Source organism: Fusarium flagelliforme, assembly GCF_020744385.1.
Source record: "Fusarium flagelliforme strain FIESC 12 MPI-CAGE-AA-0113 chromosome Unknown B0J16scaffold_1, whole genome shotgun sequence".
NCBI classification, from domain to species: domain Eukaryota; kingdom Fungi; phylum Ascomycota; class Sordariomycetes; order Hypocreales; family Nectriaceae; genus Fusarium; species Fusarium flagelliforme.
In genome coordinates, this window is record NW_025763503.1 from 1,993,458 (window position 1) to 2,021,044 (window position 27,587).

At 50.3% G+C, this 27,587-nt stretch overlaps 6 protein-coding genes across 6 annotated transcripts; 3 read left to right on the forward strand and 3 right to left on the reverse strand.

Annotated features, from left to right (window-relative positions):
• Positions 1–4,950: 4,950 nt before the first annotated feature.
• On the forward strand, positions 4,951–9,300 carry B0J16DRAFT_377453 (PH domain-containing protein; the record flags this gene model as incomplete). Its single annotated transcript, XM_046130845.1, has 3 exons — positions 4,951–5,356; positions 5,488–5,645; positions 5,710–9,300. 3 exons carry the CDS (start codon positions 4,951–4,953, stop codon positions 9,298–9,300), a joined length of 4,155 nt encoding a protein of 1,384 aa, XP_045988633.1.
• Positions 9,301–10,525: 1,225 nt separating this feature from the next.
• On the forward strand, positions 10,526–14,702 carry B0J16DRAFT_10821 (uncharacterized protein). The gene is made up of 3 exons (XM_046121393.1): positions 10,526–10,801; positions 10,861–11,867; positions 11,924–14,702. Exons 1-3 carry the CDS (start codon positions 10,777–10,779, stop codon positions 14,483–14,485), a joined length of 3,594 nt encoding a protein of 1,197 aa, XP_045988634.1. The 5' UTR covers positions 10,526–10,776; the 3' UTR covers positions 14,486–14,702.
• A 1,162-nt stretch (positions 14,703–15,864) lies between these two features.
• Positions 15,865–18,669, reverse strand: B0J16DRAFT_258529 (uncharacterized protein; the record flags this gene model as incomplete). Its single annotated transcript, XM_046123190.1, has 2 exons — positions 15,865–17,136; positions 17,185–18,669. The coding sequence occupies 2 exons, from the start codon at positions 18,667–18,669 to the stop codon at positions 15,865–15,867; spliced, it is 2,757 nt and encodes a 918-aa protein (XP_045988635.1).
• A 944-nt stretch (positions 18,670–19,613) lies between these two features.
• Positions 19,614–22,437, reverse strand: B0J16DRAFT_359535 (Oligosaccharyl transferase STT3 subunit-domain-containing protein). Its single transcript, XM_046129657.1, has 5 exons — positions 22,217–22,437; positions 22,074–22,097; positions 21,335–22,009; positions 20,141–21,284; positions 19,614–20,083 (listed from the first exon to the last, which is right to left on the reverse strand). The coding sequence occupies exons 1-5, from the start codon at positions 22,350–22,352 to the stop codon at positions 19,813–19,815; spliced, it is 2,250 nt and encodes a 749-aa protein (XP_045988636.1). The 5' UTR covers positions 22,353–22,437; the 3' UTR covers positions 19,614–19,812.
• A 903-nt stretch (positions 22,438–23,340) lies between these two features.
• Positions 23,341–24,526, reverse strand: B0J16DRAFT_10868 (ATP synthase E chain-domain-containing protein). Its single transcript, XM_046121400.1, has 3 exons — positions 24,186–24,526; positions 23,860–24,037; positions 23,341–23,760 (listed from the first exon to the last, which is right to left on the reverse strand). Exons 1-3 carry the CDS (start codon positions 24,204–24,206, stop codon positions 23,687–23,689), a joined length of 273 nt encoding a protein of 90 aa, XP_045988637.1. The 5' UTR covers positions 24,207–24,526; the 3' UTR covers positions 23,341–23,686.
• On the forward strand, positions 24,418–27,175 carry B0J16DRAFT_278016 (WD40-repeat-containing domain protein). The gene is made up of 2 exons (XM_046123823.1): positions 24,418–25,017; positions 25,076–27,175. Exons 1-2 carry the CDS (start codon positions 24,895–24,897, stop codon positions 27,029–27,031), a joined length of 2,079 nt encoding a protein of 692 aa, XP_045988638.1. The 5' UTR covers positions 24,418–24,894; the 3' UTR covers positions 27,032–27,175.
• Positions 27,176–27,587: the final 412 nt, after the last annotated feature.

The window sequence follows — 27,587 nt, forward strand, 5'->3', positions numbered from 1 at the left end:
AGCATTCTCGAACCCGATGGCTGAATTCCACTAGAAATTTGACGTTCAGGTGCGATTATCGAAGCACCACGTGTTGGCGTTCGGGTATACACTGGCATCTACACGTCATGAGACGAAACAGCAGCCACCTTGAACAAAATAAGGTGTGTCCAGTGTGAAGGTTGCCGCACCTTGTTCCAACCGATCTAGAGCACCAGTCCAATCATAGATGCCAAGATGTATTAGTCGCCAAGTTGACTGCGCGCCATGACCTTCGTCTGCTGTCAACATTCGTCTAGAGAAATGCCATTCCCGATAAAATGAGGACTGACTGATGCATGACGCACTTTATCGAGACACTATCCATGATGTGATCTGTGTATCTATGTCTCCAGTCTCCACGAGTGGATGGATGCAAAGATCAGCTGGACTAGTTGATAGTCTGATAATGTCCTCAAAGAACGACGTGCAGGAAAGCTATCACGGTATCACCGCAGTATCGGGACCCATGACGTAAGGGGTTGGGATGAAATGATTCCTCAACTGAAGCCAGCAGTGCTGCCATTCCCCAATTGGGAAGTATCGTGAAACTCCTCCCCTTGCGGACGTGAATTTGCACATTGAGGAGTAGCGTTGCAGGTATGATTCTGAGATAAGTTGCTGTAAGTGACTTACATGAAATCTGATAGTACGTAGCTGACATGACGATCTGCGGCTCTTGAGAGATGAGTTACCGGCTCTTCAAATGCCTGACGATCAAACAGAGTGGAGTGGACCTGGCCGATCGTACTGTAGGGGGGGGGGGGGGGGGCCTGGTAGAAGCAGTTTTAGTAGGCTGTGTTGGATGGCCTGGAGGGATGCCAAACAATCGGAACTTTGAAGTGAGACGCTAATGATAATTGTCAATCATGACTGGCACAATCTGCACCTCATTCCCCATTGTGACGCGCAAGCACTTTCGACAAAAACTTCAAAACGTATGCTGTCATGTCTATCAGAGCAAAAGAAAAAAAAAAACCTAACCGCCTGCGCACGTAACCCCCGTTCTGGTTGTAACATTCAAAGCGTACCGTACCCAAGTACAATACAGCACAGCTGGCGGCTGAGTGAGCATGGGATGCATGGCCAAGGAAGAGCCGGTGGTCCCGGTTGAGTAGAGCAAGGTACAAGACAGCAATGTAATTATGATCAGATTTTGCTCTGATGTACAGGGCGCCTCGATCATACGCTAGAACCAATGGAATTAGGATGCTGGAATAAACATAAACACCAAGTGCTTGGCATCATGCTTGCATAGCCATCGTGATTTTGATCTTCGGTATCGGATTGCTGCACCAGTGACCAAAGTACTTTCCACCCTAACGGCACTGTCTGAATATGGATGGCAGTCTGGCAGTCTTCTCCGGACTTTTACGACCCCCAACTTCACTAACCTACCAGTACCCTGACCCATGTCCGGCTGAACACTGCAGATAGGGCTTGGATACCTCCATCATGGATCCATGAACCCTCAACCCGGGAGTACCTTACCCAGCTCTAGCGCTAAAGGACACGCCGACGACGTCTACGTGTTGCTTCGATGGGCCTCTGGTAAGCCTCAAACTGATAGCCCTTATTTCCATCATTTACAACTCTTGGGCAAACTAAAACCAACTGAGAATTCGTAGACTATCTGTTTGCTGAGGGGAATCAACCTTGAGGCCCTTCATCACGCCAAGCTTTTCTTAACCCCAGAAAACTGTTGATACCCGCTTATATGTAAAGCCCAGATACCAATGAGAAAAAGAGGCTGGACACTTACGTATATGTCGAGCAGTATAGTGGAGTCAAAATCGCCAAAAGCCCCAAAGGTTGAGTCTCGGCTCGATACTATTGAAGCAATAATACGAGTTGCTTGGCCCCCGACGAACTGACTTGGTATGGTGTAATTTCGTTGGTACGACGGCACTTGAGTGAAGGATGATAGGACTGTTCTCTATTCGTAACAGGGCGAAACAAAGTGATCCGTTGAAGGCAATCGGAGTGGCTGGCAGCCGGGGCGTCTGAGACGCATCGCGATGGAGCCATCTCAGGCATGGACGATGAACGGCCCGCCGAGCAGGTGAAGAATACAGTTCAAGTGTCCGTGGAGACAGCGGTAAGAGCAAAAAAAAAAAAAAGGCAAGAAGCCCTGAAGTAAGAAATATGGCGTCAAAGAATGACGAGTCCCTTCTCGGCCGGGATATGCCACGATCCCTTGTTGACGCCGTTCTACGGAGCCCGAAGCGGGAATATCCCAGCCACTGGCTATCAAATATTCATTTACAGACTCCATGTTGTACCTAATTGAGCCGTGGATCAGCGGTAAAAAACTGCAAACTGCAGGTCCCCAAGCTGCACTGCCCGCGCCATGTTACAGTACCATCTTTGTAAGTCAGGTAATGGTCAACAAGATTTTTTATCGTCATATTGCCTCGCTCTTGTATGCTGTGCCGCGAATTCCAAGCCTGGTTGCTGGTACAGGTTGCTTGGAATACCAGATGCATCGTGCCAAAGACAAGATACTAGAGTATTGTACCAGTAATAGCTGGCGCCAAGCACACATACACCTGGTTGAAGCATATGCGTTCAGTATCTTGTCATGGTGCACTGCGTATGTGCGGATCTTGGCTCAGTCATAGACAGATGGAACAGCGTGGTTATGATTGGACGACATGCTTCGTTCATATTGCTGAAGCGCCCATTCAACACCTGACAGTTCGTCAAAGGCATGTTACGAAACAAAGGCCTGTCGTCTGAGCACCCGATTGATTCTTTGTACTTCTTTGAGCTCTATTTTGGTCTTCCGTCTGGGTTGACGTGAGCCGTGAGCCCCTTTGGGAGGTAGTCAACTTGAAACTGGGCATCATGGCAAGTATACATATAGAAAACATGATTCCCCTGCTGTCATGAGCGGATTGTAACCCTCCACGAACCCTTCACGGTGTTGCGAACCATCCTGTCTGTCTCTCCCGTTCCTTGATTCGAATTCGTTTTTGTTACGCTTTTCCTTTCTTCCTTAGTAAAGTCTTGGCTCACCGACTTTGCTTTCAGTACATTACTCGGTGTGCATGAGTTTGGAGGTGCCTGTGCTGTATCTAACAGACCTAGGAGGGTCCTCTTAGTGAATTCGAGGGTGTCCATTCTAGGCTCTAGGCTCGCTAGCCCATGCCATAACCGCTGGCTAAACTAGTGACGTATGCCACTGATCTGGTCCGTCATCACTCAATTCGTTGATCGCAAGTCGCAAATCGAAAGTTGGGAAGGAGCCATTGGATACAATTTTTGTGCAGTACCTTGCAGTACGTACGATATTGCAAGCATAACATAAACAATTTGCTCCGTTGTACGCAGACAAATTAATCAAACGAGCTCATCTCGTCGGACCCTCTTCTCTTCTGGTACTCCGGAGCTATTCAAAGAGGGACTTTATCGAGAAAATAAGGGACCCCCCACGCCGGTTCGAGATCCATACATCGCAACACTGAACCTGACCAGACCTGGGCTGGCTTGGAGCTTGTTGGCGGTCCTCTTTTTTCCAAGAAAACCTGCTCTTGACGTTTCGATTTCTGGGTCCCCTACCAGCCTCATACAGATTTAAACAACGAAGCCCGCAATCCGGGAAGCTGGCAAGGTTATCCCATCGAACGACGTATCCCTCTTTTTTACTAATACCAAACAGTATACTCCAGTAACGCAGGGCGAAGGACCGATACTTACTTAAGGGACCACCACCGCTACTCGCCGAAAGACAATCGTTACAACTCCGCCGACGCCGGCTTCCGCGTATCAAGAATTCACGGCCCCAGCCCGTATACCCAAGCAACTTAATTACCGGCAGTCCCAGAGCCAAGGCCAGCACTGCATTGCCTATTCATTACTGTCGTTTGCCTAGACACTGTCTGCAGTTACTTTTCACGGTACATAGCTCACCACAAATCGACCAGTTGCACCTGGTCATCGACATCCTTGGCTGTTCAGTACTGACATGTCAGTCGCCCGAAGCATCCGTATCTGCATCCGCACCCGCCGCAGCACCACCTTTGAATGGATACGCTCCCGGGTTCTAAAGGGAGTCTAGAGTCTTAGAGTCGACGTACAAGAACCGCCCACCTCACCTACATCTGAAATCGTATCGCACGCAGGGGCCAGCTTTCTTCCCTTCTTTATTTCTTATTCTTGGATCGCAGATTCGCCCTCGTACTAAACGCCCAGAAACGACAAGCAAATTCGTCTGAAATTACGGTATCCGACGACGTCAGTATCGTGGCTGGCGCAGCTCTTCATCTCTCAAGATCATCCCTTGCGCACGCCGTTGAGCCGGGTCAACTAACCTTCTCCCTTTTTTGCTGGGCGCGAATTGGCCTCATTGTTTATTTACTTTCTTGTCTCAGAAATTCCCCTGGGTCATACCGACCATTGTTGTCAAGATGGGCCGAAATCGAGGTGCGTACCTTCACATGCTGTACATTCGTGAATGGCATTCCAGACCCTGCGGTCGTTATTTCTGCGTTGCGTTGCGTTGCGCTGAGGTGCTTTGCGTTGCTTTGCGCCCGGACGTGCACGCCGGGAAGACCTAGAGGAAGTGACGCTAGTGGCTTCTTTGGCCCTTGCCCTGGCTCGTCCACGTTCAGTTAGGCGGGCTTGCCCAGGGCACCCGACCCAAACTCATGGACTGGACAGAGATGACTCTCCCGTATCTGCGCCTGCAACATTGCTCGCCGCAGGGGGGCCGTTATGGGTAGCGGGGACAAAGAGTTCCACTGTGCGTTGACGTGTGGTACCCAAGATCCCCTTGACTAGTTCCTCTAGGGGTCTGGCTCTAATTGAAGGGACTGAGCGACGTGGACATATCGTCTACTTCCAGGGGCTGCATGCCATTCATAATATCTCACCTCATCCCGTCCCTGTCTCGTGCTAACTCTTTGGTGCCAATACTTAGTTCTTTCGTTTATGTCCCAGTTCTCTGCCGGCACAAAGACACCTCCGCCCTCAACCTCTCCTCCATCAAATTCGCCTTACAAGCAAGGTCATCGCAGAACCAACTCTGGCACTGAACCTTTTCCAGACCACCGAGTCAGTACCGATATTTCTCGGCCAAACACACCGCCTTCGCGACCAGATTATGGCACACCTCTGAACGGCGGCTCCCCAATTGAACCATCCACACGCCGACGACGCAGTTCATCTGCTGCATCTTCACGACCCCCGTCTATGGTCCTGGCTCACCAACCACCCATCATGGACATCACCGAGGATACAATCCCCGAACTCCAGCCTATCTTTTCGTTCCTCAACAGTCACTCCAATAAGCTGTACCAAGAGGGTTATTTCCTCAAGCTCGACGACCAGAACACACGTATGTCAAACCCAGATCCCACTGCCGTTTGTATCCTCTCCACAATACCTACCCCTGGCACCAAAGCGACTCCACATTAAACTGCTCTTACATGTGTTGCAAGGATGTATAGCTAACAACTTCGTTAACAGAGGGCAAACCGAACCCTGACAGAACCTGGACTGAGTGCTTTGCTCAACTCGTCGGGACCGTTCTGTCACTATGGGACGCCGCGGAACTCGATGCTGCGGGCGAGGAGGGCGAGGTTTTGCCCAAGTTCATCAACCTGACTGATGCATCAATCAAGATGGTAATTGGCCCGGTCGCATGCTGACTGTAAAATCTCCGGGCTTGACTAATACGAACTCTGACAGATCGAATCCCTGCCTACCAGGTCTGCCGATGAACAACCCCTACAGAATATCTTGAGTATTTCCACCGCCGGAAGAAACCGATATCTCCTTCATTTCAACTCCCGCCACTCCCTGTTGCAATGGACTGCCGGTATCCGATTAGCTATCTTTGAGCACTCCTCGCTGCAAGAGGCCTACACCGGCGCTCTTATTGCTGGCAAGGGCAAGTCGCTCAATAACATTGGTGTCATCATGGAAAGGGCCAAATTTCCTACCGAAGAATGGGTTAGAGTCCGCTTCGGTGCCGGTGTACCTTGGAGACGATGCTGGTGTGTTATTACTCCTCCTGATGAGAAGCAATACGCAAAGCTCCAAAAGGAGTTGAAGAAGAGGTCTCCTTATGACCGATCGCCCGTTCCTACCCTCAAGGGCGATATCAAGTTCTACGATGAGAGGAAGGATGGTAAAAAGCAGAAGAAAGCGCAACCAATTGCAACCATCACCGACGCCTATTCAGCATATGCCATTTACCCTCAGGCAAAGTCCTTGATTGATGCGTCAACCCTGCTCAAGGTCGAAGGCAACATCGCTATCCACACGGACCCTCCTTCCTCTACTGAAGGGTTTGTCTTCATCATGCCCGAGACTCGCCCTGCTGTCAGTGGTTTTGAGATGTTGCTGCGTTTCCTCTTCCCTACCTGGGATACGTTTGGTCTTTATGGACGACCTGGAAGACTCGTTGCCAGCACACTGGACTCCAGATCACTTATGTTTGCCATGCCCAAGAGTCGACGCTATGGTTACCTCGAGAATCTCGATGTTTCCAACTTGATTCTTGAAGACGGTAGCTCGAACTGGGGTGAGCGAGACTGGAGAAAGAAGCTCAAAGAATCTACCGGCACCAGAATGAACGCTGTAGATGATGCGCCTGCGACGCGCTCTCGAAGTAACAGCAGAAAGAGCGTCAGGTTGAGCTTTGGTGATGGACCGCCAAAAGCCCAGACCGGCCTTTCGGACCAGCAAGTTCCTACCAGGTCTTCACGGTCTTTCTCCCTCGGTGAGCGTGCTCGAACAGACTCAGCCCCTGCAGACCCTGCTCGGGTTGCTCTCGGCGGACATGGTCGTAACTCATCTGATCCCCACCAACTGGGTGGTCCCCCTTTCCGTCCTGATGCCAATGGCAACAGCCCTTACTCTGGCTCGCCCCAGCGTGGCCAAACTCCTGTCGGCGCTCCTTACCAGAACCAGGTTTCACGAGACCAGAGCCCTGCTTACCCGAACGAGCGTGGCTCACCTCCTCTGAAAGATCTGGATGGTATGCGGCAGATGCATACCCCTGAGCCTGTCTCGCGCCCTCCTGCTTTCAACCATGGCCCTCAAGCTCGGCCCGTTAGCAAAGCGTATCACTCACCCGAGCTCAGGCGAGCTAACAGCAGGCTTTCCGTTACTACTCTCGCCCAGCTTTCCTCAGCGGGAGGATTGGGCGGACCGAACGATTCAAAACCTTCTCCACGGGAAGATGAGGTGGACGCTGCAAGATCTGGACCATCGGTACTGCCACCACACGCCAACTCCGTAGGGATATCTGCTAACGACAACCGTTCGCGTGAAGTTTTAAGCCCACCAAATCAGGATCCCTCTTCCAACAGTCTTCCTCCTCCGGCCAACTTATCTCAACAGCGTTCCCGATCACCTCTGGGTCAGCCCCCACTTGGGCCACCTAGCCCCTACGGCCGCGGGCCAAACTCGCGCCCTGGAACTGCGGAAGGAAGACGATCTCCGATGCCTCCAGGCATGCCCCCTCAACAACGTCCGCCCCATCCCCAAAATGCCAATCGCCGACCTGACATGGGGCCAGATGGACGACGTCCGTCAGACCCTCGACGACCCGGTCCTGACGGAAGAAGGCCCTCTGATCCCCGAGGCCCCGGCTTCGATGGCCGTAGACCTTCCGATCCTCGCGCCCGTGGAAATGGCCCCCCTCCCGGCCATGGCCCCCCACCTCCTGGGCCTTATGGCAACTACCGACCCGGCCCAGGCCGCCCTCCTGGTCCCCCAGGACCTCCTGGCCCTCACGGACCACCAGGATCTCGTCCAAATGGACCTCCGAACGGCCCTCCTAATGGCCACCCAGGACAAATGACGCATCGCAAGCCCGTGCCAGGACCCGCGCCGGGACCAGCGCCACCAGGGCCTATGCCTTTCGAGAATACTAAGGGAAATACAATGTCCGGCAGCAGTGGAATTACTACAAATGAGATTATAGATCACTATGCGTTTGATCAAGGCCGCCAAACGCCTCGCCAAGGCACCCCAAACTCTGAAAGACGACCGCCCCCACCCGGCAGATTGGAGAGCCAGATGAGTAACCAAAGCAGCCACTATGACGACAATTCGCCTCCAACTAGCCTCAGGAACTTCGTAGATACATACGAGTACAGTGAACCTAAGCCTCGTGCTGGTGTTCTGAAGACTGTTGGTGGTGCTGAAGAACCAGATGGTTCCCGGGATGGTTACGATATTCCAGATATTAATTTTGGTCCGACTATCAACTATGGCGCCACTAAGGGCAGGCCTCATACTCCTGGAGGCCATGGACCAACACCCCCTCCTCACAAAGCCTCAGCTTCTCAGGGATCTCTAGGTCACAACGAGTCCCCAGAGACGAAGCGTACTATGGCATGGTCACCAGGTGCGACAGCTCCTCCAGCGAGTTCTCACGGCCTCAGTGCTGAGGAGTTCGTGCAACAAAGAGCTACTCATGCCCGCACCACATCCGGAAACAGCATGGGCGGCAATCGCTCAGGCACTCCTGGTTCCGGAATGAAGCGAACCAGTTCCTCTGATATGCTCCAAGCTGTTCAGAATGGTCGACACTCTCGAAGCACATCTGCCGATCTACTCCAGCGACCTGGATCGCGAGGTGCGAACTCGACGCTGAACTTTGCAAGCTCTGGAGAGACCTCGAGTCATCTCAGTGCTCGAGAACAGGAACATGTTGCCCGCTTGACTGGTCAACCCCTGATCAGCATGCCTGGACACCAGAGGCAAGGATCTCAGGGTTTCATGCCCGGTCATCAGAGACAGGCTTCATCAGGATCGGGCTTAGTCGGTGCTATTGAAGCTCGAGAACGGGAGAAGCAGCAGATGAAGCAGGGGGTGAACAGCCAGGCCGTTCAGCATGCGATCAACCAACGTCAGCAACAACAAGCTGCTATGGCTTATCAGCAGCAGATGGCTCAGCAACAAATGGCTCAGCAGCAAATGATGCAACATCAACTTGCCCAGCAACAGCAGATGGCATACCAGCAGCAGGCTCACCAACAAAACTACCAACAACCTTACCAGCAGCCAATGATGGGTGCTGGTAATATGCCCGCATACAGCCCTATGGGACAAGCCCCTGGCCAGTACACGCCGGGTGGCTCATTGTATGGAGCAGCACCCCAACAGGCGGGTGGTTATGGACAGGCGAACAGTTTCTCCCGTCCGATCCGGGCTGCGCAACAGGTTGATCCTCGTTTCGTGCCACCTCAAGGCCAATATGGCCCGTCGGCTGGGACCCAGCAGGCTCGCAGCGTGCATCCCCAGTACCAAGGACAAGCGTTCTAATCGGGATTTTGTGAAGTCACTGCATGATGACTATTTTATGGGTATTGCATATGGCAACTTAGATTACAAACGAAATGGACGCATCATATGGCGTTTTGGGCATGTAGGAACGGAGTGGTCTGGCGGTCATGGGTTGAAATCAATTTGCATAAACTCTTGGGCATACAAAGAAGAGCTGCATTATCTCGGGACGGTTCGCATTTCTATTATCATGGATACAGTTTTCAGTTAGCATTTCTTCTCCTTACAATATTTACAAGATTAAGAACACTGTATGCCGTTTTCTGAGTGAGCTTTCCAACACTTGTTATTATATCCAACCCATCTTCGTATATAAACTGCGATAGTTGAATCCAGCTCAGCGCAAAGTCCAGGGTTCTTAGTTCGTGCATAATGTCATTGGGCTTATCTCGATGTGAGGTTGCAGCAATCGTAATCAAATCAAAAGCTATTAGGTTGGATCGTGGCGAAGCGTGGGCTAAGCTGAGACCTTTGGCAGGCGTTGCTGTCCAGTGACTTTGCTTGACCCGCTCAGCTCTGAAGGAAAGTCTCGAGGGCAAGTACGGGCTCCATGCAAGTTGGCGCCTGACAGGCTGACGTCGACGCCTGTAGTCGTTGGTTGTTTATTGTTAGAAAAGCGACAACCTGAAGCGCGTGACTTGAGCGCGCCTCGAGTACCGTTTCCACGCGCCCGTGTTACGTGGATTGAACGTGATGTGACCTTGTTTTGTTAAATCATGAGCCCGACTTTTTTTTTTTTTTTTGGTTGCTGAGGCATCCATAACGTGTTGTATGGACCGTTTCCACTCCATTAAGCAAGGGGTCAAATAGCAGGGTCGTGACGGCACTCAAACGGCGTCTCCCCGCTGCGATGGGACGTGGATGCCCATGCCCATGGGCGCGCTCGGGATTTAGCAGCCTGGAACCGATCGCTAGAGGGTGCCTAATTCACAGGCAATTGGCCATGGGATAGGCTAGAGACCGCTGTTAGACCAGGTTCCGATCGCTGTCAACCAACCAGAGGCAGCTGTTCCAGTTTCCTCGAGGGGAGGAATTGTTTGTCGTGACGTCCCTCGTCCCTGCCATCCAATCTACCTACCTAGTCACACTACTTGAACCTCAATAGTCCCTTGTCGTTGCTTTTTCCATCTTGTCCCCCTCTCTCTGGACTCTTGATTCTTGATTCTTCAACCTCCTCTTTTATTTACTTTTTGCATATTCACTAGATTCACGCTGTTAAGCCCGCTTTGCGACTCAACTGCACCGAGACATTCAAACATCCGTTCGGTTCTCCCACGATATCGAAAAGTTACCCCAACCTGTATCTAAAGTAGGACTTTCCAACTTGTAGCGTTTGCGCCCGCGATCGCCTCGAATTCTTATAAGCTGAATACTCTGCCTGGCATTGGCTTTTGTTAAACTTCACGACGGCAGTCTTGTATTGCTTCGCGGCGTAGGCTGCTTAGGTCGCTCCCAATGGACGGCGACGAGCCAACGCAAGGTAGGCTTCCTCTGTCCTGTCCACCCTCTTCTCTGCCTGCGCTGACCTCCTCACGGAAGCGACGCAAAATGTCATTGACCCGCGCCGTATCGGCAAGCAAAACTCGGGCTTCTCAGACGACGACATCTCCGATATAATATGCGTCCTCTATCCACATTCAGAATCGGCCCGCATCGAACTCGAACGTCTGGTGGACGAAAACTCCCCTCATATCATTGGCAAAAACGAAGCGGACGGTGTCGAACCCGACTATGCCCTCGAAGACCAGGCTGGCCGATTCCTCGCCAACCCAGAAGGCAACGGCAGTCATGCTATTATCCTCAGACTGTCGTCGCAACTCAAGAACCCGACTGCTGGCTTCGTCTTTGGTCGCAACCCGATGCGATGCGATGTTGTATTTGTAAACGATCCCCTGAAACGAGTCAGCAACATCCATTTTCGAATATATGTCAACGAGTATGGCACTGTCATGATTGAGGATCAGTCAACAAATGGTACCATAGTTGATGGCAATCACTTGACTTCCAATCCTACAGCTAAAGGAAGGACTGATCCGCCCACTTTGAGATGGGTTCTCAGTTCTGGCTCGATCATCCGGGTATACCTCCACCAAGAAGCTAGAGACTTGACTTTCAGGGTCCGGATACCACGGCGTGATAATGAGTACGATCAAGCATATACCGACAAAGTGGAAGCCTTCTTTACTCGTCACGGAATGAAGCGCACAAATGATACCATCACCCCTGGACCCGGTGGACATGTTGATCTCTTCAAACTTCCGGCCCAGAACCAATTTAAGAGAGAAGAGACGGACGAAGTCACCCCGCCCCCGTCTCATAAATCAAACAAGAGACGAGAGGGCAACCGTGAATGGACAGGATCTGGTAAGTACAATCGAATCGGGTCCATCGGAAAAGGTGCGTTCGCGGTCGTCCACAGGGTCACTTCTAAATATGACGGACTGCCGTATGCTGCCAAGGAAATCGAGAAGCGTCGTTTTATAAAGAACGGTGTGCTTGACCAAAAAGTCGAGAATGAGATGAAAATCATGCAGAAGGTTCAACATGTAAGTCTTGTAACATATCAGACTCACTCCCATGGTTTCTAACGTCTGTTTCACAGCCTCATATCGTTCGCTATATGGAGCATTTCGAATGGGATGATCGATTGCTTATCATTATCATGGAGTTCGTCCCTGGTGGCGACTTGGGTAAACTTATCTCAGACCACAAGGCCATCAGAGAAGATGTTGTCCGGACCATGTCAGGACAGCTCCTAAGTGCCTTGGGATACCTCCACGCCAACAATATTACTCATCGCGATGTCAAGCCAGACAACATCCTCATCAACTCTCTCAATCCTATTGATCTCAAACTTACCGACTTTGGTCTGTCAAAAATGGTGGACAGTGAACAGACTTTCTTGCGAACATTCTGTGGTACTTTACTGTACTGTGCCCCTGAGGTTTATACAGAGTATGCCGAGTATGATGACAATGGAGTACGTAGCCGGGGTAAGAAGATGCGACGTCCTCCCGGTCAGAGGTACAACCACGCTGTTGACATCTGGTCTTTGGGCGGTGTGCTGTTCTATGCTCTGACCGCATCACCCCCTTATCCAGTTAAGAGCGGCATCAGCTACTCTGAGCTGTTACACAAGATCATGACTACCCGGTTGAACATCTCTCCCTTGCAAAGAAACGAAGTGTCAGACCAAGCTATCGACTTTCTCTGCAGAATGCTCGAAAGACGTCCAGAAAATCGAGCGACAGTGGAAGAACTCGAAAGTCACCCTTGGTATACCGGCCAGGAGTCAGTGATCAACGCATCTCAATCTTTCGACGAGATTTCGGACGACGACATGTTTGATAACTTCTCTCAGCTGCAGGCCCGGCACTACGAGGAAGACAGAGTTAGCGACTCCATGGGTGAGGAATCTGAGAAGGAAACTACCGCAGTGCTGCCAGAAACAAACAGACCCAAGCTTTTCGGAGAAGTTGGTGCCTCCGCCATTGGCAGTTCTGGTGTAATCCCAGACGAGTACCTCAACCTTGAAGAGAGCAACGCTAGCACAGGTGAAACTGAGATTCCGAATCAGGATGAAGATGAGGCTTACCAGTCAGACGAAGATGCTACACCCCGGAGTAGGAATCGCCGAACATACCGTCAGAATAATGCTTCTATGGTTCAAAAGCAATCGGAGGATCAACTTCAAAGTCTCGTTGAGAATGTGGCATCGCAAAGTCTGGGCGGCGATGAACCCAGTGTGCAATTTCTTGGAGCTTCCCAATTCTCGTTGCAATCTTCAGAATTCAACACCAGCAAACGCAAGCCCCCTTCCCACGACACTAGTGATGAGATCGAGGAGAGCACGCCGCGCGGAAAACCTACAATGAAAAGACTAAAGTCTGAGAGTAACGTTGAAGACCTGGCAGATGAGGTAGTTGAAGAGTATCAACTATTGGTTCAGGTCCCTCCAGCTGGAAGGCCGTCAGGACGCCAAATTGACCAACCTTACAACAAGACGTGCTTCTGGGAGCAAGACAAGAAGACATGGCACTTCAACTACCCGGAGTTAACCCATCTTCAACACAAGGCTTTTCAGCAGGCAGCAAAAACCCGGGACGAGAAATTTGCACCGGGTAGGAGTCCGTTATGGGATCTTGCAATGAAGTATTTCTCTCCAGTGTCAAAGGCTGGAACGCAAATTAGTGAGACGAGACGGAGCTCCCGAACACCTCAGGGCACGACAGACGGGGCCATTGAGTACCCCCCTACCGCTGCTCCTCCAGAAGACTCGCAAATTCCTGACACAATGCCTACCACGCACACGCAGATCATCGTCCCTGTTCAAGAGCCAGACCCTAATAAGAGGCTCGTTGGCGTCGTTGATTCTCACCCCGATTCATGCGTCTCTGGCATTAGTATCCCTATCACCGACACTTTGGTCTCCTTTGGTCGTGGCCCAGCGAATACTGAACAGTTCGGCGACATTTACGAGTCTCGAGTACCTAAATATGCTTTCAAGCTATTACTATGGAAAGATGACGACAGCTTTGATCCTTCAAGAGACCCGTCGAAAGTGTCTCCTCCTTGGCTTCGGGATTCAGGGGACCCAAATGAGTATAGTTTCTATATCTCGACAAAAGCTTCCGTCGGTATCAACATCAATGGCTATCAGCTTCCCTCATCTGATCCTAAAAACCACAGCGGCCCTTCACATCACTGGACTCGTGTCCACACTGGTGATATCTTAACGATCTGGGGGTCCGGGGACAGAAATGGCAAGCAAACACAGCTTAACTTTCAATGTTTCTGGGGTGCTTCTTCTCAGACGCGTGGCGAGAAAAAGGCTTTGGAACTCGCACCTAGACCACTGGCGCAGAAGCTAGATGCCGCTTGCCAGAAGGCAGAGAAACGAATTAAGGATACCATAGAGAAAAAGAAGCGAGAAGAAGCAATCAGTGCTGATTTACAAGAACGCGCAGAGAACATCGACAGAGAACGAGCACGGAGTCAAGCTTTTGAGATGAAACGACAAGAAGCTCTCTCATATTTTAGCTCGAAGCAGATCCCTTTATCACGCATGGCTTCGACCACCAGCGCGCCCCTAACGAGCCATTTCCTCGGAGTACCATTGCCTCGCATAAGCCCTGGCCAGGAAAACAGTTTTCAAATTCAGTAATCCGACATCCGCATGCATACATATGTACAATGCACTAGAAAGGCATTTTGTTTCTTTTAAAGCTTCAGACGCTAAGCTGGCGCCCGGAAATTGGGAAGATGGAGCAATGATTCTATTTCTTTATATTGTCCTTGACGTTTGACAGACATACGGGCTTTGAAACGAAGGATTGCTGGCTCTGCAGGTCACTCAAGTGATATTCTTTTCTTTTTCTTTTTCTTTTTTAGCGACGTTCGTGATGGTTCAGGCGAAATGGAGGGCTTGTCTAGACGGGATGGTCCCTCTTATCACGGCATCTTGGGAACGTACATTCGGGAAAAGCAGAAATTACACAAAAAGGCATCATTATACTGTTAAATGTTGACTACGATTCCACACGTTCGTGTTCGACTGTGATAAACAATACAGCTGTAGACTACTCACATCCCAAGAGCATGGCACCGGGTTTCTGGATAGCATTTTGTATATCATCATTCCTATACACATTACTCATTCAATCATTTCGTCTAATAATACAACGTAGCAATCATTCGTTCCAAGAAAAAGCCAGGCCGTACAACCATTACCCTTCATATCGACTCATTATCATGCCTCTGACAGTCCTTTTCCTGTCGACCGACTTGTCATAATCCAGAGCTTTCCATCCAGAGGCTCGATCTTCATTCATTCAACGTTCGTACAATCGTAAAAGTATTCGTGACCACGGTCGTGTTTCAATAGAAAGCCTCGTGACAAGGCTTTCGGGTGGAAGTGTGGCAACGTAACAGTAGGAATGCTTGCGTAGAGAATGCCCCGGACATACTTGCTGATCAAAATAATTATTCTCGCATTTGATAATGCGTGTTGTCGGTCGAGTTGTCCGACGTGCTGGAGTGTGACTCCAATGATTCCAGATCAACATCACGACTGACTGGAGAAGCAAAATCGATGATAACATTAAACTCTGCAAAGGTTGATGTCAGTGACATGATTTGTACAAACGGGTTTGCATGTTACTTACCAAGCAGGTCTGTAGGGCTTTCAGGGGAAGAATCGCCGATAGTTCCTGGCTCTTCAACAGTTGGGATAGGGTTGAAGGCATTCTTCCAGATAAGTTTATCAGACTCTGTGGATGAAGACGACTCGTGGTCACACTTGAACGACTTCTCAGATCGGGTAGGAGAACCGCAGTAAGAAGTTTCGGGATGACTGTGCTTGCGGGGTGTGTAATAAGGATTGTTTGCAGCTACACCACTGCCTGTCTCAGTAGCTGACCCTTGGTCTGTGCAGCTATGCAACTCAGGTTCTGTAAACGAAGTATAGATGTTGGAGGAACACTGAGATCGCTGAGGGCAAGGAGTGGTCTGGCTGTCGGTGAAACTGCGAGGGCCAAAGCGTTCCTAATTGTCTCTGGCAGTCTCGTTGAAGTCGTGACCAGAAGTGCGTGGGCTTGCTCGGTTACCCGGAGGAACTGAAGATGCCTTGTCCTTCTTGAAGAAGGAAGAAAATATGCTTCCGGGAGAAAGGCGCGATGGGAGAGAGGTGCTCGATTCTCTGTACTGATCATAGTTGTAAGGTCGAGGTGTTGATGTTTCGAAGTCGTCATCAGCGCCGTAATAGCTACGGAAAGAGTTCTCCGAATACTGGTCTACATAAGAGTATCCAGGGCTTGAGAAAGTATCCCAATGCCCGTTGCCATCAAAGTCCTTACTGAACGCCCCCTTAGAAAAGCCCATTGAGGGTGTCCCAGGATAGCTATCCGGCACGTGCAAGTGTTCACGGTGAAAGCCCGGGGCTGCCATCGAGGGTTGGCCGTAGTGTGGGTGCAAATATTTGTCGTTAGTTTCTCGAGTATTGTGAGGCGCAGGCGTCTTGCGAGAGATGAGAGGAGACCCCGGGGCATGAGGGTACCTAGGACTTTCAGACTCCGAGAAGTCATCCCCGTCGTGCGGCAAGGCTGTACGAATGTCGACAGACTGCTTGAATCTGACAGTTTTGCTACCAGAGGACTTGGACGAACTTGGGTCAGAACGGTCAGAGTCGAGAGAATTTTCACGAACTGTAGGCGACCCCTCTGATGTCTCAGCTCGGGCTTTCCTAGATCCATCCGAAGAAGATCGCTCACCACCCGCCAGTGCAGATTTAAGCACGAAATCAGCTGGTAAATCTTTGCGGGACTCATGAGCTTTGGGCTCGACCTTTAGATCTCTCTTCTTGGAACGAAGGCTGGGAGTCGGGGTAGCTACTCTTGAGTGATGGCTCGACGAGGAATCCTCGACGTAAGGAGACTGGTAGTTTCCATTTACCTTCACTTCCTCCATGTCAGTACTAGAGTCTGAGCTGAATTGCCCAGACGACTTCCGCTCTGCTCGACGGTCAGAAGAACTAGTGCTTCGCGAAGGACAGTATGGGGATTCAGGAGACACCAAGTCATCATTGGATGTAACGACGGTGACTCTAGGGGTACGCGGCTCTCGTCGTCTTCCACGAGGTGTTTCGACGCTCGAATCGCGTTGCTTAGGCTTAGACTTGGCTTCGTGTCGCTTTTCGCTGCGGATCTTGTCTTTGTCGTTTTTGCAGTGTTGATGACGATTGACAATAAGAGAACCCAAGTCTTCTTCCGAGTCAGAGGGAGTTGACACTTCCATATATGCGTCGACTCTTGGTGCGACCTTCAATGCATTAGTAAAGGACCAGAATAATTATTATCGGAAACTCACAATATTGACAACAGAAGTGTCCGGAAGGCTCTCATAGACTTTGAATTCTTCGGTGCATGAGCCACAATAGTTGACGAAGATGGGCTCGCCTGGCAGTACCGGGTGCTCTCTATGGAATGCCATGGATCTCGCACCTCCACAGTTGAAGCAAAAGTGGTACTTCTGGACAATACCTCGGTTGTACATCTCTTCCCGACAGCTCTCGCAGTAGCTGATCTTGGGAGATTTCTTCGTGTTGTCCAGGGGCCATCGCTTATGGAATTGCTGCGAGCGAACATTCCCGCATCCTGAGCAGACATGGTGGCGTGGGATACGTTGAGGACTCTTGGCCTGTTGGGCGTGGTATCGTCGCTGCTGATTGTCCGCAATTGTGCTCATGGGTACGATAGCACCATGAACAGGTGTGGTTTCAATACCGCCTGGAGTGTTCTTACCGAGGGTCGACTGCGAAAAACTGCTAACCGACCCGAGTGACGGCTTCTTAGCGTGCATCTTGCTGTGCGTGATAGCTTTGTTCAAGGTCGCGTTGAGTCGGTCCTGGAGGCGGCGAAGGTCGCGGCGTAGGACTCTGCTGTCAGGCTCCGAGGATAGATCAGCCATCTTGGCATCGATATGTTTCTGCAGTCGCTGTATATCTTTAGCCCAAGGGTTAGATGCCCCAGTGGCTTGAGACTCTGGCTTAGGGGTGCTTGTGTTGCATCTCTCTGACGAGATCACGTTGTTGTCAGGGGTTGTAGAAGTCACTGGAACTGTCGCCAGGCCAGGTGGTTGTGCCACGACATGCAGAGGCATGACTGGATTAATAAATTGAGGTGTCTGAACTCGAACCATAGGGGTTGGCTGCGGTTGCCCGAAGCTGATCGGGTTATGGTAGTATACCTGTTGCTGAGGCATAGGCTGGCATACTGGAACTCCAAAAGCGTGGCTCAGAGTGGGAATAGGCAATGATTTGGACTGAACAATATTACAAGGCGGTTTCGACAAATGAACAGGAATGCGAGGCGGGAATGTTGCAGAACTTTGTACAAGAGGAATAGGCGGATGAGTAGTCATGCTGCTAACGTTTGATCGACGAGAAGTTGAGTGAGAGGTTCGAGAACGAGTCGACTTCCGAGGGCTGCATCGAGATGAACCTCCCGAGTGACGTCGGCGATGTTGCTTCTTTCGTGCAGGGCTCTTCTTTGAAGAACTGGGAGACGCAGTAGCAATCCTGTGAGGCGTGAGAGGTCTTTTTGAGAGGTTTCGGCCACGATGCTGTTGTCGTCCGCGTTCGTCCTCAGAGGATGAAGAGTATGGTTCATCAGACTCGGATTCGTCGCTGGAATCAGTGTCAGATGCATAAACAACCTTCATACGAGCAGGACTCTTGTTGCATGCAGGCTTCATGCCGCGATGAAATGGGAGACCAAAAGCGGCGCTCAAAAGGTCGACCTCTGGGCCTGCTCGATGGCGGCGGCGCCGCAGGGACTTGCTGAAGAGGCCCATGGTGCCGGTGCCAAAATACGGCGCGTGAATGAAGAGTGACAAAAGATTCACTGCCCAACCTCGATCGCGAATCTGGGGTAGAAGAGGCAAACAATAAAGGAGTTGGTGATTATGGTATATAGAACAATAATCTGGAAGGAGTGTGGGTGGAGGTGTGAAAATGAGAAAGGCGTCAGGCCGGGGAAAAGGCGCGCAGATCAAGCGAGATTCTTGCGCAAGAGCACAGAAATAATTCGTTCGGTTTATTTTCGCCTCTTTCTTTAATTTTGTGCGTCTGCGTGGGAAAGTCGGATGCTTTGCGAGTTGCGCGGCCGTTGGCAGCTGGCGAGAACTGCCACTCGATGTTGCAGCTGGCAGATAGGCAAAGATTCGGGCAACCGTAAGCGACAGATTCCCTGCCACTATATAGTGATCAAACTCCGTCTGTGGAAAAGTAATTGACTCGTAAACAGTGTACTCTACAACAAGATGTCAGCCTTGACATCACTCGTCCTGCACATGAAGTCAAGCAGACCTACCCCTGGATCTTTCTTTAAAAGTGCTCTATGGATTCTGATGTTCTTCGAGGTCGCTTAAGTCCCTTCCTGTATCTCTAGGTTGATCCGTTGACGAGGTAGAGAATATCACAAAAGTCAAAAGGGCGAAGTCGACGATGAGGGTACCGACGATGGCAATGAAGAAGAGAATGGAAAGGAGAAAGCGAGCCACTCCTATATATACGACTTTATAGTCTTAAGATATGCGTCGTGAATGCCTAACAGGCTACCTACCTGGTGGAAAGAGATTCACAGCGTTCAGAGCTATGCTTCATACATTACATGATCTTAACTCTTGTTCTAGAATGCAAACAGAAGCGTTCTTTTTCTCAAGCACGCAAACCCGCATAAGCGGTTTATGGGAGTCTTTGTTGCGTCGTCCTTACTTTTATCCTGTATTCCAGCAAACACTCATGCAGGACAGAACGTACGGTGACGATAATTTCGTCAAGACAAAGAAGTCATTCCTGTTTCCGTACTTTCTTCTTCAAACGGGCAAATCTCTTACATTGATATACATCTTTAATTCACTTTTGTCTAAATGCGGGAAACATTGAAAGCCCTGTATTCTTTCTTTCTGTCCCGCTTCCAACAAATCAAACCCGCATTAGTCCAGGCGGACGGCGGAAGCAGCTCGCTTCTTGAGTGCCTTCTTCTTCTTCTGTCCCCGGCTGAAGCCGCCAGCAGCGACGTGGTTACGGCCAACGTTATCCAGATCCTTGACCTTGTAGATACGGATAATCCAGTTCTCACTAGTGAAAGCCTCCTCCAGTGTATCAAGAGAAGGACCCTCGGAAGGCACAGCGGTGTTTCGAACTCGATCAACAGCTCTTCCAGGGGGGAACATGCCTGCGTAGTTGTAGTAGGACATCTTGTACCTAAGGGGAGAAAGTCAGCTCAAAAACACTTTTCAGAACGGACACGTATACACTTACATCAAACTGTTCTTCATGGTTGGGGTAGCTTCTTCGTTGATCTTGTACTCTCCGCGAGCTGTGAAGAAGTTACGTTCCTTGACCTCATCAGGCCAGATACCTTCAGCAATGCGAACCATCCAGAGGAACTTGTTGATGTCGTCTCCGGAGTAGCCGATAAGACCACCGAAGACAACCAAGACATAAGAAACCTCGTGTTGGCGCATGATAGGGTAGCTGACCTCTTCGCTAGAACTCATGGCCTTGCCGACAGTCGCAATGTGTGTGTTGTTCCAAGTGTTGTTGTCGACGAGGGTAGGTCGGTCAGCCATGCCACCAATCTGATAACCGTAATCCCACCAAGACATGACCTTGTCGTCCTTCTCGGTGTTCTGTCGAAGCCACTGATACGCCTCTCGGTAGTCGTCGATGATATGCTGGCTACCATCCGGCATACGGCTGGCCAGTACAACGGAAGGTGATGAGTAGGCGTTGGAGGTGACCCAGGTACAGTGTGTGACGAACATGACCAGGTAGATGACCATAGCGCCAACAACAATGACCTTGGACATGACAGTGTAGATACCGACAGATGGCTTTGAAAGTGAGCGGAGAGAGCCCTTGTTCTTCTTGGAGCTTTCGGAACTCTCGGTTTGTCCCTCTGCTGTAGGCTCAGGCTGGTTGATTTGCATGTAGGTCTCAAGGAGCTGAGAAGCAGCAATAGCAGCGGCAACGCAAACAACAGGGGTCAGAGTAAGAATGAGACGAACCATGACACCGGCGAAGTAGCTTGCAAACATGGCGTAGACGACAACGAAGACATGCTCATCTCGCAGGTTCTGGAAACACATGTAGACACCGGCGGGGAAGAGCCAGATGAGAAAGTTCATGTCAAAGAAGAATGAGGGCCAGGCGGTGGGCTGGTGCTCCGAGACAGACGCAATGATGGGAATATGAACCTTGGCATAACCAGTGTCGAACAAGGAGTAGAATCGGCCGCCCCAAGGTGCAATGTAGCCAAGAGAGGTCAGCAGAATCAGGCCGGTCAAGCCAATCAAGCAAGTCAAAACACCTGCGCCAATAGCCATGGTGGTGATTTGGCGACCAGGAATGACACGCTTGATGAAGAGAATGAAGGCGATCACTTGAAGGAGACCAAAAACACCTGGATTTTTATTAGTTTTGAGCTCATGGCGGACATTCGTGTATACATACCAAGCGCAGGCATGTGCTCGTTGGTCTTAACAGCGAGGAAGCCAACAAAAGGAATTTGGAAACTGGCCAGCGTGCCAGCAGAGTACCAGGCTGTGTAGCTGAGGTAGAGGCGATCACTGTAGCGGCCCATGCAGATGAGAGTAAAAGCATGGACGGGGAGGAGACATGTAATGAAGGCATATCCACCCCACGACGCAACCATGTAGCCGTAAGACAGGGCGCAAAGACCACCCCAAATCATTGAACCCCTCTTCAGAGCCTTGACCCAGAGGTAGAAGGTGAAGACAAGGAGGAAGATGGCGATGGCTTCGTTGTCGTAACTACCGGCGACGGATCGGGAAATGTAGCCAGGGGCAATTCCCATGAAGGCCGCAGCGAGGAGACCAGCAGATGGCGTTGTGGTCATCTCGTTGGTGAGGAGATAGGCGGCATAAGCGGTCAAGCCAGAGAAGGCAGGGGCAAGAAGAACGCAGATGTTTCGAATATCGACGGGGACAGTGAGCGTACGGAGAGCGTGGTAGATGGCGCCGCTGGTCACCATCAGACCGGGATAGAGGGTACCTCCGGTAACTCGTCCAAGAGGATGCCATGTTCGGTCATCAAACCAATCCCAGAAGTTGTAGAATCCATTGGCCACGAGGTACTTGGTCGCACGGAAGTTAAACCACGGATCGACTATCATGGTGTTAGCTCGCGGTCATGGGCTGGTCGATTAGTACGTGGCGCGGGAGGAACTGACATTCGTGAATGATGCTTTCGAAGCCTGTTTCCAGTGAGTTAGCAAATATTATCTTGATAATTAGAGATACCCTCAGAATTCTGAGTAGAAGCGACGCGAAAGCGACAGCATAATGCATCCATCATGAGGGGAGAAACACTTACGAATCACAGAAAAGAGACGACTGGAGATAGCTGCGCCAGCGATGAAGAAAAGGATGAGAACTCTTAGAAGAGTCCTTGTGTTGGTTCCTGTTAACAGAGCGAGCGTATCGCTGTTTTTTGACGTTACTGCCGTCATGATGGGCTGCAATTGTCGACAATGGTTGATGCAACTTGTCGAATCCAAAACCCGAGATGATGTTCAACTCCACCAGAAGGACAGCTTGGAGCTTTACGCTTTCCAATGCGGGAGCTAGGTACAAGCACCAGGAGGTCGAGGTTCCATGAAGTGGGGCGTTATTTTCCCACAGAAAAGTACGTATCTTTTTTGCTACAGTCCCGTCATTCTCCAAGCCAATTCGAAACGTTAGCTTTCCTCAGTTGTCCTTCCTGAACCGTCGTTTTTCCGAGGAAATACTGCCCAATGTAACTTATATCAACTTCATAACACCTGATCACTGGTCCCGTCATTGGGTACTTACTGAATCACGAGATTCAAAGCTGTTGTTTTTCGCTCTTCTGTATCACAAGATCCCTTTTGCAAACCGCCTGTTTGACATCAACCAGGTCAGGAGCTTCACCACTTCAGAACTTCTACCCAGATCCATAATACTACCTCTGTATGAAGCTTGGACCTTTCCGTACCTAAAGTCAGACGGCATAAGTGCCAATCCCAGTTTAACACGATAACATTCCCATTGAAGTTTCAACAACACCATACGGAAAGCCTCACAGCAGCTGTCTATCCCAACAATATGATGTACAAATGAATAAATGGCCATAATCCAAGGCAAGCACAAGAAACCTATGAAGTGCAGTGACACAGCAGAAAGGTACAGTATAATTAGAAGATATCATTTAAGTTGAGAAGAGAGATAAACGTCATGTTACTATGGTTTTACATGTCAGTGCCAATTCTTCGCCGATAGTCTTGAGAGGATTGTTATGCATTTTGACAAGCACTATGAGGGGAAAGTCGCCATGTCGTATTACTTAGAGTTCAGAAACATCCAGTGTTGTCAGAGTCAGAATGCGGATACAATATCATCATCTTATCGTATATCGTGAGTTGGCTCAGGAATGGTGGGCTGAGTAGTGCAAATCGAGCCTAACATAAGAAAGCTAGTCCCAAGGTAACACATCATATCATAGACAACCTATGTCTGTTCCGTCCAAGTAGAAGCGCATGCCAAAGTAACACAATCCCTGGAGTATTCAAGACCATTGACGTTTTGCCGTCTAAAGTAGATATATTGTACACCTGTACACAGAGTTAAACAGGGACCTAAGGAAACATCTATGCAGGACCGCCACGTATATCCTCAATCATACATCGGGTCTGGTTCGAGGCTCGGATTATTGCCCCATCAGGACCTGTTTCCCTAGCGGTAACCTTTTTCGCCGAAACCTCTTATCGTTCAATTCTCTCCCTTGTCATCCATATTTGCGTTCCCCCGCGCCATCATTACATATTTAAGGGCTCTCCTTCTGGACCTTCACCAGCAGCTTCTCAAGATCGAACTTGGGGTCTGAGGGGTCGGTGATAACTTTTGTATCAATTAGTCAAGTGTTGCCGGCTTGCATGTGCGCGATATGCCGCTGCCAATTGCCTGAGAAGCTTTGGAGCGACATTGGATATGACGTACCATCATCACCAGATGAAGGGTTCTTCTTCTTAGCAAACTCAGCCTTGGCCTGCTGGATAAGCTTCTCCTTCTTCTCGTACTCGTGCTGCGCGTGCTCAGCCCTTTGGGAAGCAGTAATCGCTCGCTGGTGGGTGAAGCCGTAGAAGATGCCCAGGCCGAGGGCGGACCACCGCAAAACCTATAAATGACTCAATTAGTCCCCATGATCCATATACAATTCAACCCAATTGTGCCGCTCGAAAGTTCGCATTCCATAATCCGATGTCGTCGAGAGCTCGGGCTTGGGAGACGGTCGAGCGGCCGAATCGGGGGAGGATAACACGCACGTTCACTCCGGTTGAAGCCATTGGGAATAGAGTCGCAAAAAAAAGGGCGGACGGGACGAAAAGCGAAAGGATCGGTATTGACGATAGTCGGGGGTCGACAATGGCTTGTCAATGGACCCAGTCGGAGTGGCTCGAGGGGATTAGATGCGTCGGCTTAAGGTGAAGAATTGAAAAGTCGTCGGGAAAAGTCGCAGTTTTTCCATTCGCTGCCAACCTAAAGAGCCAGCCAACCGCTGGCGGCTGGGGAGCTCGGCCAAGCTGGAGCCAGCGAGCCGGCCAAAATGATCACGTGCTGTGCCTCATAGTAAGTCAGAGTGTACGTGGAGTTAGACTTTACTACGTATCATCACCAACTCCACTAACATTTAAGAGCTCAGTCGGGCTTGTGCAGGGGGTTCGGGGGGGTGCAAGTGCCTGGAGTGCCTTTGAGTCCAGTCCCGTTGCGCATGGATGGATTCAATTGGACCCAATCGCAAGCTCATTACTGTTAACTTCTATCGCGACAAACAACCACACAAGTGCATACAACTACTCTACTTCAGCATTGTGACGTGACATTGGTTTTGTTTTTTGTCCATTGTCACTGCACACTCGTTTTGAAAAGTGAATCTTTTATTACCGTGCTCAGCCATCGACGATCTACAACCTCCAAATATCATAGCTTCCCCAACATCGAGCAGTCCCGCGATGCGACTGTGGAACATCCACAATGCAGCAACGTCGAGATGAAATTCTAGCGAAGAAGGCGAAGCTCGCTGAGCTCAAGCGCCAAAGAGAACTTCGGGCAAATGCAGCGACTGCAGGTCGTGGGAGCGTAGGAAGTTCTAGCGACGTTGGTCCCCTGATACTCTACCGCCTTTGTGCCCCTCGTTGACGTTTCTCGGCCACAGTTGATATCACCAACCCCTGGAAGAGCGGATAACCGCCGCGAGATCGAAACCCTCATTAATAGTCTTGTTGGTGAAAGCAGGCCTGGCTCAGCAGTCACAGGAGGGCCTGGCTCTCCCGCTCCTCGCGGTAGTCGTCCGAACAGTGTCCTTAGCGCTGGCGAGATTAGCAACGAACCTTCCGAAGTTACTACACCTAGCAACATTCATATCCCCGCCCAGCCACCCCCAAGTCTCAGTACCGCTCCTCTCCTGACCGTCTTCGAATGCCCACCATCCCCAGTGAAGGAGGTCTTCTCGTACAGCAAAGGTGTTCAGACCACGGAGGAATGGACAACACCTACCAGAACCAGAGCACAGTCTCTCATTTCAGAGGCTGAAGATGCTCCCGCCGTAACTTCAACGCCCAGCAAGAGGCTGAGCAGGAGAGAGCGGGATCGCGAGGAGGAACTCCGACAGAAGATCAGGGAAGAGGTTGAAGAAGAACTACGAGCGACAAAAGAATTTTTAGGTGACGGTGTCGTTCCTTCCGGGGCAGCTGCAAACCAAACTTCGAGGAACTGGACTGCTGAAGAGCTCGATGCTATTGCGCAATCGGACGATTTTTTCGATTTCCTTGAGAAGTCTACAAAGGTTATCGAGAGGGCTCTTGACCAAGAGACATATGACATTCTTACAGACTACGCTCTACAAGGCCAAGACATAGACGACGACGATGAGGACAGTGGTAATACGGGCGGCAAGGGACGACACAGGATAAAAGAAGTGGCTCAATTCTTCGATGAGCGGTGGTCTAAGAAGCGCATGATCAGTGGAATTGACTTCTCGCCCAAATTCAACGAGCTTCTTCTCGCCTCCTACACCAAGAACCCGACAGCTCCTCACGAACCGGATGGTTTGGTCCAGGTTTGGAATATGCACATGCAAGATCGTCCCGAATACGTTTTTACTGCGCAGTCGGATGTTCTCACTGCTAAGTTCTCGCCCTATCACAACAACTTGATCATTGGTGGTTCATACAGTGGCCAGGTCTTGCTGTGGGATACGAGAGCCAAGGCTGCGCCGGTGCAGAAGACTCCCTTAACAGGTTACGGTCACGCTCACCCTATTTACTCTGTCGACATTGTCGGTACTCAAAACGCCAACAACATCATCTCTTGCTCTACCGATGGTGTGGTTTGTGGTTGGACCATGGATGTCTTCGCTCAGCCCCAAGAACTTCTCGAATTGAAGAACCCTAGTCAGGCCAAGGTGGCTGTCGAAGACGTGAGTCCCACATGTCTCTCTTTCCCAGATACAGATCCTACGTTCTTCCTCGTGGGTAGTGAGGAGGGTACTATCTTCCCTTGTCATCGATATGACCGTGCCGGTGCTAAGGCTGGCGTCGATAAGAAGATCAGCTACAAGGGACATACCGCCCCCGTTATGTCGGTGGATTTCCATCCTGCTAGGGGCCCCGTGGATTTGGGTGATCTGGTTATATCGTCATCTTTGGATTGGAGCGTCAAGCTCTGGAAGGTCCGAGCACCTGCAGCTACGTCTACCATCGGATCTGGAGATGGTACTATTTCACCTCTAATTGAATTCGTCCGTGAAGATGTTGTGTATGACGCCAAGTGGTCGCCCGTCAAGCCCAATATTTTCGCCCTGGTTGACGGCGCTGGTTGGTTGGAGCTTTGGGATATTGCAGTTGAGACCGAGGAACCTGTGTCCAAGATCTCACCCAGCTCTCGAAAGGATGGCAGAACCATGCTCTCGAAGAGTCTGAACAAGGTTGCTTGGGAGCCAAACGATGGAAAGCGTCTTGCTACTGGTGGCATTGACGGCTCACTGACGGTATTCGAGGTTGCCAGCGGCCTCGGTGGTAAGGAGAGCCTGAAGAACGAGGACTGGTCGAACGTGAAGAAGCTTGTGAACCGATTGGAGGCAGTTGGCTCCAATGGTGCGTTGATAGTTTAGGGACCTTTGTTGGCTGGAGCATCAGCAGCATAGTCTAGTGGGCGTACGTCTTGTCTTGTGAGATAGTTGTCAACTGAATTTACCGATATACCCCAGAAGTTCTGCATCCGATACTTTATTATAACAATTGATTGCATTGGACACTTTCAGCATCCTGATCAGTACCTGACCCACGATACCCTCAGCAATTGGTATGGCTGGGCGATTATGATGTCACGTGTAAGCTCCACATCAATATTACCCTCAACTTTTCGCGACTGGAGCTCAAATTCAACTCAAACCTCATAGTACAACTCATGCGAGGAACTCGACAGCTCAGCATGAGTGTGCTACAACCTATTTGAAAGGGTGCCGTCTTCCCTGCTCCAATCATCATGATTGTTGCTATAAAAGACGTGAAGCATAACTTGGTAGGTCGCACTCCTAAAACGCACATTCAATCAACATTTTATGATGGCATTCATTTTTATGAATTCTGCAATTCCGAATGCCTTTTTTGTTTTGGGCAACACGTGGACAATTTACAGCTGAATATCAACGACATTCCTCATTCATT